Raw genomic sequence first — 14,173 nt, 5'->3', positions numbered from 1 at the left:
TCTAATTTAATCAAATAATATCTAATTGCTCTCATGTGGTTAAAATAAAAGGATCAGCGCAGACTGTGGGGGAATAAAGAGTACGCTGCTGTGCTGGACCCTGAGTCCAGGTTGCCTGTTGGTCGGGGTGTAAATCTGGACCAAGCTTGGCTACTGACGTTTTATTACTGCGGGACTGCAGACAACTCGACTCATTACTCAGCAAAAAAACAGCGTCAAACGCACGTGGAGCGCGTGCGCTGCAGCACGTAACTGATGCACAGAGTGAGACGCTGAATATTCAGAGGGAGGGGTGAGGGGAAGGGAGGGGTGATGACAGGTATGTTTGTAAACACACAGGTAGACTTTGTGAAGAGCAGGTTTAAAGACAGAAGGGGAAATAAACATATTAATAATGGGGGGGGGGGGGGGGCATAGAGCGGGAACAGAGAGCGTATTTCTAGGCTTACCTTGCTGTCGATGACGCTGCTCGCCTCCTGGAGCACGTTCACCTCCGGGCTCAGCTCCCCGGCGGAGGCTGAAGCTGAGGCATCCTCCTGGCTCTTCCCTTCCCGCTGCACTGAACTCTCTGCTGCTCCCATAGCGAACAATCTTAAAGACACGACCTCTGCTTCCCAAAAAAAAAAATTATCACAACCCTCCGCGTCAAGGTAAGACGACTACTGCAAGCGAGACTCCCAACAGCGTCCAAAATGACGAGCTCTGTACAGTGCAGCTCCGCCCCGGGGTAGCCTGGATCTGGAGTGATGAAGTGAGAGGACCAGCAAACTCTTTTAGGACACCCCCACCTCCTCCTCTCGTCAGTATCACATGGGGCACGCCTTGCAGCATCAGAAAGAGACGGTGCTGATGAAGATGAGGAGAGGTGAGAGAAAAGGAGCGCGGTTAATACATCAAATAAATGATAGCTCTTCCTGAGCGGAAATTGCATCAATTTTAGGGGATTGATAAACTGAGTTAAAGCTTGCACACCACACCAAGGATGATATTGTGCATGTTAGGCGTAAATCGCTGGAATAAATAAGAATATTAAACTTAGAGTTAAAGTCAGACGAACATGGAGGCTAATATAAAACATCAAATAGAGCAAAACCATAAAAGTTTAACATTAAAAGATAAATACACAGAAAACTACTCTTGACATATGGACTTCATTTTCCATCATTTGCAAACAACTGTATTTACCACATTTATTCACCAGTTGAGTATTTAATCATCTTTAATTGGTTACTTATTCAGTTAGAGAAGAATAAGTAATATAATAAATAAATCTAGTGGAGTTCGTGATAACACTAAAAGGTCATTCAGACAAGTTTTTATTCGTTTTTGAGATACTTGTGCACCTGTGTAGGCATGTGTATGTTTCTATACTGTGTGTATCATTCATAACATATTATTTCTATGTAAAAATCATAAAATAACATGAATGTTTATAGATTTATGATTCTGAGTATATGCTTTTTAATATGCATGTTAAATGCATGGGCATTTATTTCCCTTCCAGGCATGCCCACAGAATCTGCTGGACCCTGAAAAAACTCAGAAATTTATTGAGGATATGAATTGGTGTTTGCATCTCAATTTGAAGCTGAAAAGTGGGTCAAATTTTTTGGGTTCTTATGTTGAAAATATTTATTCATGCTAATTTTCAACCCCTTTTCACCAAATTTCTGGCCAATTTTACATTTTTTGACACTTGTCACCCATTTCTGCCTCTTTAACCCATCTGTGGCTTCTTACAACCCATTTGACACTTTTTTAAATCCCCTTTTCACCACTTTTAACCCATTTTCACCATGTTTTCTGTCATTATTTGCCTTTTTTTTTTAACAGCTTTTCACCACTTTTTTTGCCCTCGTTTACCTCTTTAAACCAAATTTGCCACTTTTTTCCACCTATAACCCATTTTTTCCAACCTATTTTCATCACATCTTTATTGATATTTATCACTTTTAACCCCTTTCACAACTTTATTGCCCAAGTCAGCCCCTTTTAACCCCTTTTTGATACTTTTAACCAATTTTTGCCCATTTTCACTCATTTTTACCTCCATTTTTTCACATCCACATTAACATTACCAAAAAAATGTAATCCTGATTTAAGAAAAGAAGTGTACACTTTGAAAAAGGCTATACCGTACTACAACATAAATAAGTGAATCATTGTTGCTTTGCTAAGAATGGCTATCATTTAGATGGAAAATAAAATACTGATATCACAGCTTAACTTTACAATGGCGTATGATTTTTCTGACCCACATGGGCCCCCAACATGGCTTAGTTCCAGAAAGCTCCCTCGTTATGGACGGCCCCGCTCCCTTCTGAATGTGCTTGGGCTTTTTTGTTTCTTTTGTTTGTTAGGTTATGTCGTATGGTGTGTGTATGCATGACAATATGTTGGACCCCAGGAAGAACAGCCAGGTGGTAAAGGGATCCTACACCAAGAAAAGGAGAGGATGCAACTATCTTCCCTCCCAGCATGCAACATCTGCTTTACATTCAAATAAACTTGGATGAAGTTGTACATGTTTCAAGTCAAATCAGTAAAAGCCAGTCAAAGTCAGGAAAAAGGGCCTTTTTGCTATGAAATATGACAGAATGTCTCCCAGATTTATGCTTTTGGCTTTTTGATGCAGCTAAATTTAATTTCTGAATTAAGAATAAAATCAACAGTACTTTTAATATGCAATACATGAACCCTTTAAGTTTGTTGATTTGTTTTTTTTTTTCATTTTGTCCAATCAACAGTGAGGGTGACAATTTTAAATCAGTAAGTAAATGTATGTTTAAAAAATACAGTCCAGTTTTGAATCTCGACCTCAGACTTACTCAAATGCACAAACACATGCATGAAGGATACAGATTTTCCCTGTTAGCTGACACATATCCTTGGCATCTTGTGCGTAAGTGTAAGGCATTTCTGCCTGCCTCATGAGGAGATGATGTCGAGGTTTGAATGTTAATTGCAGGTTGAGCTATGTGCCATTTTGTGTGGAATTTAAAAACGCACAAATTACAGCCCGAGCACTCAAAGCCAAGTTCACACAGGTCCTGAGTGAGGGTCCCTGCAGCTAAAACAACACAAAACACAAACACTTTGAAGAGAGAAACACAAACAGATGAAAGGTAAAACTCTGTTTATGACCTGTCAGAGTATGTTCAGAGAGGACACAGCAGTAACTTCACTAGAGAGAAGATAGAGACATTTTATGACATCCTGTTTGAGTGAAGAGATTATTTTTAACATTTTTATATAAAGATGTACACTTGATACGCAGAGAAAAAATCATTTAATTGACTGTAGCGTCAGGCTATAAAATAACATCTTAAAAAGTTCATGCTTTTTGAATGAACTATAAATTAATTAGGCCTCTGGTTGTGTAAATTTAACCTAAAGGACAGCTTTAACGGGCATAAATGATACATGAGTCACTTGGCATCTTTGACACTGGAGACTTACTGCCTAAATAACAATTAGCTTAAATACACTTTCACTCAAAAGTTTGGGCTCAATGGCAAATTTCTTTGTTTCCAAATAAAAACATTTTCATGCAGTTCACAAACAGTTACCTGCAACTGTCGATCCTCTGCATCAATCTCCTGGCATGGATGCTAATCCAAGTTAATCATGTTGAACAGCTAAAAACGAATAAGGGAGAAAAAAAAAAGACTGGACACAAGCTATCACAAGACTTTGCAATGTCATGCCATACCCTGTGGAAAGCACTTGATTGGGGCCAATTTCATCCTACAACAGGATGACCCAGGAGGATGACCAAATCACACCTCAAAAATTTCTACAAAATAATTAAAGAATAAGCAGTCGGCCATAAAGCTGAGTCTAATGGAGTGGCCAGCACAGCCTTCAGATCTGAACCCTATTGAGCTGCTGTGGGAGCAGCTCAGGACAGAAGACTCCATAAAGCCAATCCATCTTGTGGGAGATGCTCCAGGAAGCATGGGATGAAATCTCATCATATTACCTTGAAAAACGGACAGCTAGAATGCCTGAGGTCTGCACGGCTGTAACTGCAGCAAAAGGTGTTTTTTCTGTGAAGGCAAAGTTTAAAGAACATTTTTCATTAAAAACATTACTTATTTAAATCTCTGACAATGTCAGCATGTCCAGTTCATTTGCTGTATTTCCTATTCAGACTAATTTAATGAGTTTTTCCATGGAAGCCATGAAAAATTACAAGTGATCCCAAACCTTTGAGCGGTAGTGTATTTAGCAGGTGCTGACCTTCTGAAATGACTTGGATTTGACTTGAACCCCTCTGCTCTTAGAGGTGATTAATTTAGACTTAACTCTCCCAACACTCAACTTAAAAGCAAAAACACTGCCAAATTTGTTGCTGTAGGGCTATAAATGTCTTAAATAATCATATCCTGGTCTTCTAAATAAAAGAAAACATAGGCCTATCCCAGCCAAGCTCAACAGTTAGGCTTCTAACAATCTTAAAACGATGTGGAAAAAACATTACATGGTTTCTAAAAACAATTCTTTTTAAATAAAAAAAATTATTTCGCCGTGAAATTAAAACAACAGGAAAAAATAGCTTACCAAAAGTCTGTTGCTTGCCGCTTATGTCTGTTTGAGGCTAACGGCTGCAGCGACATTAGCTAGCCAACCTTTCAAACCGGTATATCCCAGAGAACGTTCGGCGGAGGCGGTGCCTCATGGGTAATGTAGGCGACAGGGTTTGACTACCTCGATTAATTTTTTTTTTTTTTTTCTTAGCAAAAATGCCCCATTATCAAGACTTTCCCCCCAGTTTTCCCACCAAAGTGGTGCTATTTTATCAGAGTCGACGCTAAACGCTAAATTGGCAGCCACTGTTGTCAAAGTTTAATTTGTAGGCTAATTCAGCAGCCCACTTGACTCCTGTAGCTACTCCACATGCAGCTTAGCATATACTGACAGAGAAACGCCACCATTTATCGGTAGTCTACTTTATGTTAACAGACATGGGTATTTTGTTTTATAACAAAGTTTAGGATCTGTATTCAATCCAAAAGTTCCCCCCTTGCAAACCACAGAAATAGGCCTGTAATCATATGATTTCACAATCAGATTACTGTTAGGCTGGTTATCTGTAAGCCTTTAACCGCAAAACAACTAAATCTATATTAAGATTCTATTCTGACCACAGTATTTTAATCAAACTCTCTAACACATTTGGATCTAATTTAATTCAGCTGATCATCCTGAGGTAAAAATAGCCCCACACAAGAATGTGGTTGTGTATGAATGTCTTTATATCTCAATGTACGTAAGCAATATGAAGAACTGTCCAGCTATCATTTATCAGAGTTATCTCTTTAATCTAATATTTGTTCCAGTCCTTCTAATTTTATGTTGTAGTGCTCAGAGCCAACATATACAGTAAACAAGAAGCTATGCTGCATGTGGTTTTAATCTTTTTATCTTTAGGCATAGTGGCTGAATTTCAGGACAGTTCAGTCCCCTGTAGTGACGAGTTGTTTACGAATAAGCCAGCCATTTTAATCATACAGTAAGTCAAAACCCTGCTAAATTTGGCTGATTTAATAAAGCCAAAATAGTACCAAAGGAAGAACTGTCTGGGAACCAGAAGAGCTGGCTGAGCTGAGAAACAGCTTAAAAGAGGTGAAATTCCCATCACAAGTCTCCTGATATGGTTTAAAGTGAGACCATCATAACTGACCATGATTTTTTCATAAAAGGTCAAAAGGTGCTAGATGAAGTATTTACCTGAAAGTCGCCAGCACTCTTTAAACACATCCCACACCTGAGACTGTTCTGTTTTGTTGAACAAGACCCTTAGTTTTCAGAAGTCTGAGTTAGCATACCAGGTTATCTAACGAATCATGGCATAAGGGTGCCAGTTTAGTTCAGTTAGAAGTGCAGGCACCCACATACAGAGGCAATGGTCCTCAATGCATTGGTTGCAGGACCAGTTTTCTGATACTGGTGCATGTTGTCTCCTACTCTCTCTCCCTCTGTTTTCACTCTTTCTTTAGTTGTCTTATCCAATAAAGGCAAAAAGCCCCAAAATAATGTTTAAAAAATAATAATCATGGCATAAGGGTAAGCATATACAACACTCAGACTTCTTCAAAAATATATGGCAACAAATGGCAAGTTATTGCTTTATTATATAGACAACATACTTATTTATGCTGATGATGTGCACTTTGACTGTTCTGTTAATGGACGCAGTTTTCTAATTCCAGAAAGGATTCAGTAAAAAACAAACAAACATATATTTAGTAAGAAAAAATCAAGCTATCACGTTTTTTTTTTTTTGTTAAATATATCTTTACAAACTAAAAATAAAAACATACTTCATACTTTTAAGTATGACCTCTAAGTCTAGCCTGGCCTCAGCTCTGTTTGGTGCATGTCTTACCCTATTCTTTCTCCCTAAGCTTTCTGTCTCTTTTCAGCTGTCCTGTCTGAATAAGGGCAAAACGCCCCAAAAGTAATCTCTAAAAAAATCAATTTAGTGTTTCTTTATATAGTAATAAGGTCCATCTAACCCTGCCCCACTCATCACTGGCGTGCATCCAGCTGTGTGCTTCCATGACTGAAGGTTGAAATACCAGGTTAGGCACAGGCTTTAATAATGTTTCCCATTTCAACTCCACAAAGACCAATGATTCTGAATAGATTTATGTGTTTTCAGACATAGGTTTGCCACAAATGGATAATCCACAGTCAACTGTAAGTGATATTATGAGAAAGTGGAAGCATTTGGGAGCAACAGTAACTCACTTGCAAAGCAGACCACATAAATCATAGGGACATAAGGGACACGATGCATAAAAGTCACAAACGATCTTAGAGAGAGTTCTGAACTTTCACTGGCATTAATGTAAGCACAAAAATTGTGCAGCGAGAGCTTTATGAAATGATGGCTGAGCAGCTTCTTGCAGGCCTCATATCACCAAATCTAATGCCAAGTATAGGATGGAGTGGTGTAATGCATACCAGAACTGGACTGTGGAGCTGTGGAATCTTGTTCTGAGTGATGAATCATGTTTCTCTGTTTGGCTGTCAGATGGTGAGTCTGGGTTCCTCTTCATATAGAGCTACATTTCTTTTAAGAATTCTGCTGCCTTTCCACCAACAAATGGCATAACAACAAGAGGATTTTTTTGCCTATATGTCAGGATTAGACAGTGCTCTATTTCTACACTAATGCTGCTGATTCACTGTGCCTTATTGCCTATATCCTCAGCCAATCAGAGTGCTTGTTACACTCCATAATCACTATATGCCTAAGTCATCTAATTAATTAATTATAAAATATATTAAAAAAATGTATTTGTTATATAGTCATTTTTATGGTTTTTCTTAAATAAACTTGTTCATACATCTGGTAGAACTTACTGTCACTGTTCCTTGAAGGGAAATACAGTTTTTACACTCTGTTGTTGAACATGCTACACACATGTAGCATTACATGGATCCCCATGGACATGCACTAATGGAGAGATGTCAGAGTCATGACCTTGCTCTTGTTGAAGAGCAACCATTAGCTGTTCAGTGCCTTGCTCAAGGGCACTTCAACTCAGGAATAGACCTGGGCCTCTCCGGCTCTACCAGATATGGTCCAACCAGGACTGGAATCAGCAACCCTCTGATTCTTGGCCCAAGTCCTACCAGACAGACTCCGCTGCCAGTTGAGAGGAGGATCAGAAGAGGAGGGCAGATTTCTTCCAAGTGGGGAGGGTCAACCGAACAGGGGGCAGTGCTAACTCCCTACATGACATCATGAGGGGAAAATCTGAAAGTGGCATGTTTTAGCACACATTGTCTAAAAGATGGATTGGGGGGGGGGTTCTGGTACTTGAGGGGATTGTGGACAGGCCAGGGGCACATAGCTACTTTTAATAGAAAAGCCTGAAAAAGTGATTTTTGCATAAAATGTCCCCTAAAGTAGTTTATTTGACAACAATAGTGCAAATGATGATGAACTGGCTGGTGGTTGGCAGAATCACTGGCAGAGAGAGACAGAGACACTGTAAAAAAAGGACAAAATGGAGTTAGATAAGACCAAAAAATAAAAAATAAATAAAAAAAATAACCTCACTGAAAATCACTAGATTCAAAGGTTGAAGAGTAGCCAGGTTACCTGTCTGGAAGCTGTAGTACACTGGTGCCTGAAAGGTCAAAATGAGGTAGAGATCCTGATTGCCAAGGATTAGCTGAAGCTGGGACACCTAACGAGCTGCAGCTTTGACTGTCCATGAGTGATGGCAGAATTTCATCTCTGTTTTTTACTCCAACTGGTGGCTGGTAAAAAACTCTAAAAAGAGTGAATTTTGCGGAGTACACTCTGCTTGTACGTTGATCTCCAGATATCTTGAATCTTTTGCAAAAAAAGAAAAAAATAATTACCTCTGTGGCACAAAATCAGTCCAACATGTTAAATAATAAAAATCAAACGTGTCTTGCCTTACAGCAGAGAAAAACCTCATTACAGTTACATTACAGTCTATGTAGATGGATGTGTTTGTAAGTGACCTTCAGCATGCAGGACTATCAGCAGAAATGCTGATGTCATCTAAAAGAGGAGGAGAGGACAGAGGAGGAGGAAGATAGGGGAGGACATTCTCATTAAAGTGAAAGCCTTTAATGGGTATGTCACGGCCTTCGCTCGATAAAACTGTAATTCAGGGGCACATTAAAGGCACACAGCATGCTAACGTGTACATTCAAACACATTGACAATAGGATGGATACTCATCCTTTCTCAGCTCTGTGGCATAAATAAATATCTCACCACATCAGCTACAGCCTGAAAATATGCAGAGAGATAAAAGTGATCTGTGTGAAAACTTTAACATTCCCACAGGACCTCCAGTTGATACACCGACTGCATATTTCTGAAAAAAACAAAAAGGCAACAGTGAAATGGTGGGAAGTGTGGTGTTTTTCACACGGGCTGAGTTAAAGAATGCAGCCCTGAGGGGTTGATGTCTGGCGTGGGCATGGAGCCAGGGCTCACCCAGACGCAGCAGGAGGCCGACACGTTCATACTTTGTTACAGGCAGCGAGTCAAGCTGAGGGGTTTTACTCCAAAACAAGACGGACAGCTGTTTTTACATAATCATTACCAGACTGTTTGTAAAATGTGAAGTGTAATGTAAAACAGATGGAACAAGACGACACAAGAACCCTGTTAGAAAACTGAAATATTTTAAGAAAACCCTGATATTTGGACATATTTTTCACATCAGGTGCACCTTTACTCTCCAAGTATGCTGCAACAATTTTCAGTTAATCAGTTAAATAAATTAATACAGCTACTTTCAGACACCTTCACATAGCAGTTTGAAGTGTTTTACATGGGAGAAAAATTAATACCTTTTTTGTTTTCAGATTTAGAATTACAAAACTTAGTTTAACCTGGAAAATGGACTGTTGACCACTGAACAACGGTCCAGTTCTTTTTCTCCGTAGCCCAGGTAAGACGCTGATGGCACTGTTTGTGGTTCAGGAGTAGGGTTAAACGATTTGCAAAATTAATCTCATTGCAACTTTTTTTTCAAAAATGTTGATTGATTTAATATGTGATTATTCTTGGATTAATCTTATGTATTTTTTGACAAATTCAGGCAATAAATAATTCCATAAATAAGACCATGTGTATTGAAAAAAATGAAATTATTTCTGAAGCAATGAATCCTTAGTAACATGAATCTGTATATGGGGGTGCAACAAGCTTTAAGCTATAAAGGAGGCGGCTGGGGTGGAGGAGGTGAGGCTGGCTACCAGCTGATTGCAGCTGGGGTATGACTTTCGTGAAGTAACGCTAGGCTTCATCACTTTTAGATGGAATGAGCTGACTATTTTAGGGCATTATCATTTTTATGTCACTCATTTTGATTAAGAAAAGCATACATAAAACACAAAAAGGAGGATTTTTGTAAACCATTATAAAAAAAAAAGACTCTCGAATGTTTGCATGATGTGCATAAAATTTCTGCTGCTGCATAAAATTGATTTATTAAACTAGTATTTTGACACATTTCAAGTTAAAGAAATGTTGCAATTTCTGCAATTTGAAAATTGCAGTAGGCCATATTGCGAATTAATCTAATTTGCGATTAATTGCCCAGCCCTATTCAGGAGTGACTTGACACTAGGGACACCATCCTTGTAGCCCATTTCCTGGACATGTCTGTGTGGTGGCTCTTGATCCACTGACTCCAGCTTCAGTCCACTTCTTGTGTAGCTCTGCTAAGTTCTTTTATCTGCTGTTTGACAATTCTCTGAAGGCTGAGCTCATCCCTGCTGCTTGTGCACACTTTCCCTGAATATGCTTTCATGCAGCCTGCCCTTTCAGCAAAGACCTTGTGTAGCTTACCCTCCTTGTGGCAGGCGTCAGATATTGTATAAATATCAACAGTCTTCCCCATGATTGTGGTTGTGTGTACTGAATCTAGAATAAATAAGAGTGAACTTTTTTGGAGTAAATCACAAAGAATGTACTGTAACATGATATGGATATATTTTTGCATTACTTATAGTTAGGATGGAAAAGGTTATCACTGGCCTTCATGGGCCCCCTTTTAGCAGCTGAGCTCCAGAAAGCTCTCCCCTTTTGACTTAGCTAATGTTCAGCATTACAGCTTTACTATCAAATTATCAAGATATGAAAGAACACAGGCATTGATCACAGTCAGTCCGACCTCTGGAAGTCTGATCCTCGTTTCTTTTTCCAGCAACTCTTGTGTCACACACCGACACACAGCAGGACCTGTCCTTGGTACTGAAATAGGCAGTCATTAAAAATGAGCGCTAAAAGACAAGATCTCAAACAACTCGAGGCTTCAGCACATCAGGTCTACAGTCCAACATAAACAAGTCTTTAACTTGACACTTCAGGGTTTTTCCAGTACATTACAAAGCAATGACGAAGTCCCCCCCTCCTCATCACCATGTCTCCAAATCTGTCATCAGCTCCAAACAAGAGTGTTCTGTCTCTCTCACACACAGTAAATATGCCGTTGGAGCACTACTGTATAAATGAGAGCATTCCTGCAGCCCTGACTGTACTTAAAGAGCCGCATCCTACCTGGTCAAGACACACAATAACAGACCTAGCAGGTGTGGAATGCTAGCTATGACAGGCACACACATGTATGTTGGCTCCATGTTGCAAACCCAAAACACCTCATAATGACAGATGCTGCACCCTGGGGTGCTGCTTGGGGGCCCCAGAGACAGTTGGATGTTAGGCATGCTTCCTTCCTCTCAACCCCTGTGGGAGTAAATCGGCTTTTTGGTATAGAAACAGAAGAAAATGGTTAAAAAAAAAAAAAAAAGTTTGAATATGGAGTAGAAGAGAAAGAGGAAGAAAAACAGGTTTTCAAGTTTGTTTAGAGAAGACAACAGGAAGAGGGTGCATGTGCAAACAACAGATGGGCTGAACCACAAGTTCACCAGTGGGTGTGAAAAAACACAAACACACACTTTCAGAGTAAATAAAAAGGTTTATTTGAAAGGCACTCACTTTTGATCTTTGAGAACCAACATTTTACATTTTCTTATGTGTTGGTTCAACCCTGTTTTTATTAAATTTGGTGTGAAAATGGTTTGTCAAAACTCAACTTAATTGAGCTTGGATAAACAACAGTGCCAGTTATTCAATTGTGTTTCAGTCATTAAATAATCTCATCAAGTGACGGGTCAGGACACACAGACACTGGATGTTAGTCACGTTTCTATGTGATCATAAAAACAAGATTATAACATGGCCAGATGACACTGAGTAGAGACACGTGTGTGTGAAACTCTGAATACTTAAGTGTTTGAGATCACTCACTAACTAGGGTTGTCACAACACACACATTTTAGACTTTGATGTAATACTATAAAATCATACTATATTTATACCTGTTACATCCCATGAATCCACCTACAAAAGTCTTAGGCACTCAGTATTGGGGAATTTATTGTTTTTATGATCAAAAAATGCAGGCAACTATTAGAAACAATGTAAACCCTGCAAATATGTTATATATTTGCTTGAATTGGCTAGCAACAGGTTAATTCCTCTCCTTAGCACATGTCTTATGAAATAAGAATTGAATTTTTTAGCACTTTTCAGTACCATAGCTCATTAAACTACAACAATATTTAATATTTAAAAAAAGTTTTGAAGCATGGAAAATTTTAGCAACAAGTTGTAAACATTTAAAGAACAAAGCATTAACCTTTAAAGAAAATAGAAGAGGTAGCAAAGCCCATAATTCAAGATTATTATCAAGACCATTAAAATATCAAATGTGTTAACAGTCAGAAGATTGAGCCTGGCCTGCTCACAGAATTGGCTGGGCCGCCCAGAGAATGGGCCCTCCCAAGGTGGGACTTATTGATGAAGTCAATGTATGTCTGTTGGATCAGAAGCATTGGTGCTAGCATCCTGGCTAACGGTTACCTCATGTAAAAGTTATTTAATTGTACCACTTTTCAACCAGTTTCACATCCTATACACCATTTTTTTGCAGCTTTTTGACTATTTTTGCCACTTCTTTATGCCACTTTTAACAAAGTTCTGCTGATTAGTACATGACAGGATAGTACAGGACGCTGAGCACTTAAAATGCCTACACTGGTCTACATTAGACTACACTGGTTTTGTATTGAAAATAAGTAATGCCAGCACAAAAAAGCTACAAAAATAATCCCCAGTAACTGTGGACATAGACCCTTAAAGCTCCTGTGTGAAACTTTTTCTTAATGTTGATTCTGGTGCCCTCTGCGGACAAAGTGTTTTCCGTCTGCTGCTGATGCATCCTATGTATGAATGTCTGTCAGCAGTTTCAGTTATTAAAAATAACTGGATAGAAATAGTCTTTATGCTGATCTGCTCTTGTACCTTATAAAAAAACCCATTAACCTCAGTTAATTTTGTAACCAGCTCTTCACAGGAGCTTTAAACAATGCCTCAAAAGTCTTGTTTTGTAACATGTTGAGATCAGGCAGTAGAGCATCATTCAGCATAAACATAATGGCTTTTGTGCGTAACACAGAAATTCAGTTCATATAGAGTAAAAAACACAAGCTGTCTTATTTCTAATAGAAAAGATTAAGACCCGAACATAAAGTGTAGCACCACTTTAAGACATCTGAGTAACAAGTTAGAAATGAAAAGTTAACATTTAAGTAAAATGCAACATGGTTTGAGTTTTTGTAAACGTTAAACATCGTACAGAGTTGTCAAAAGCAAACACATACAGCACATATGATACACACGGTATGGCTGTAGGAGATCATCTTTGGCATATCACACAAATGTGCAAACACAGCATAAAGACCAGGCTTCACTGATGTCTCTTTTCCTTTCCACAGCATGTTAATGTGATTTGGTGGGAGTTAAGAATGCCCGGATGGAGCTGAAGATCCTTGGAACAAAGAAAAGTAAAACAGGATGATGATTTTAATGTGTGTATGATAGAGTAGAGAGTGGCCTCGCAGAGTGGAGCCTTGGCACTGACTGAAGGAGGTTGTAAACTCAAAACTCCAGGGAGGAAATAAAGTCTCATATAACAGCTAATTGACAAAATGATCACTTGTAAAATATTTATAATGACAGGATAAAAGCGCTTTCAGATGACTGGAGTGGTTTATTTCATATCTGAGTGTATGAAAAAATACCTGTCTCTATGTCCTTAACTGGAGCATGCTCAGAAGAGCCCAGTGATCTCCTCTGTGACCGGGTCAAGGTCAATGTCGTAGAAGCAGGGACGGGTAGGCAGACCAGGCATGGTGCTCATCTGACAGAAACAACAAAAGAGAGAGTGAGATTTCTGCAATCATGCTTCACTACCTTCCTGTTTGATGTTGCTATTATATCAGACTACTGGGTTATAATGAACAATGACCCACACACGGATAAGTACATCTGTTCTACTGTATTTCTGTGAACTTGGAGTATAACACACTTAATTTCATGCCCTTTGATGATTTCTTATCATGGATTTAAGACCTTTTTGTATCATTTCTTTTGTTTATTTCCTCTTTTGTCTTTTTTTTGTGTTCATGTTGTAATGTCTTCTCACTGGCGACAACCAAAGCCATTAAGTTTATTTTTTGGGTTGCCTGTGTGTCCATCTGAGCCATTCTTGTGAAACTGATATCTCATCAACTGTTTAAGGGATCTTCTTCAAATACTGCA

At 38.9% G+C, this 14,173-nt stretch overlaps 2 protein-coding genes across 2 annotated transcripts in view; both read right to left on the bottom strand.

Annotated features, from left to right (window-relative positions):
• The window catches only part of akap12b (A kinase (PRKA) anchor protein 12b), a 73,562-nt gene extending 68,963 nt beyond the window's left edge, over positions 1 to 4,599 (bottom strand). The window contains exons 1-4 of the mRNA XM_041805062.1: positions 4,564 to 4,599; positions 3,983 to 4,049; positions 3,570 to 3,638; positions 450 to 846 (exon numbers count right to left, since the gene is read on the bottom strand). Coding sequence (XP_041660996.1) covers positions 450 to 581 — 132 coding nt within the window. The 5' untranslated portion in view covers positions 582 to 846; positions 3,570 to 3,638; positions 3,983 to 4,049; positions 4,564 to 4,599. The remainder of the gene's footprint in view (positions 1 to 449; positions 847 to 3,569; positions 3,639 to 3,982; positions 4,050 to 4,563) is intronic.
• An 8,662-nt stretch (positions 4,600 to 13,261) lies between these two features.
• The window catches only part of mthfd1l (methylenetetrahydrofolate dehydrogenase (NADP+ dependent) 1 like), a 51,978-nt gene continuing 51,066 nt past the window's right edge, over positions 13,262 to 14,173 (bottom strand). The window contains exons 27-28 of the mRNA XM_041806038.1: positions 13,654 to 13,772; positions 13,262 to 13,400 (exon numbers count right to left, since the gene is read on the bottom strand). Coding sequence (XP_041661972.1) covers positions 13,683 to 13,772 — 90 coding nt within the window. The 3' untranslated portion in view covers positions 13,262 to 13,400; positions 13,654 to 13,682. The remainder of the gene's footprint in view (positions 13,401 to 13,653; positions 13,773 to 14,173) is intronic.

The sequence above is a fragment of the Cheilinus undulatus genome, linkage group 14 (assembly GCF_018320785.1).
Source record: "Cheilinus undulatus linkage group 14, ASM1832078v1, whole genome shotgun sequence".
Lineage (NCBI taxonomy): Eukaryota > Metazoa > Chordata > Actinopteri > Labriformes > Labridae > Cheilinus > Cheilinus undulatus.
The sequence above is the reverse complement of the archived record's forward strand: the minus strand, read 5'-3'. Positions and strand labels throughout refer to the sequence as shown.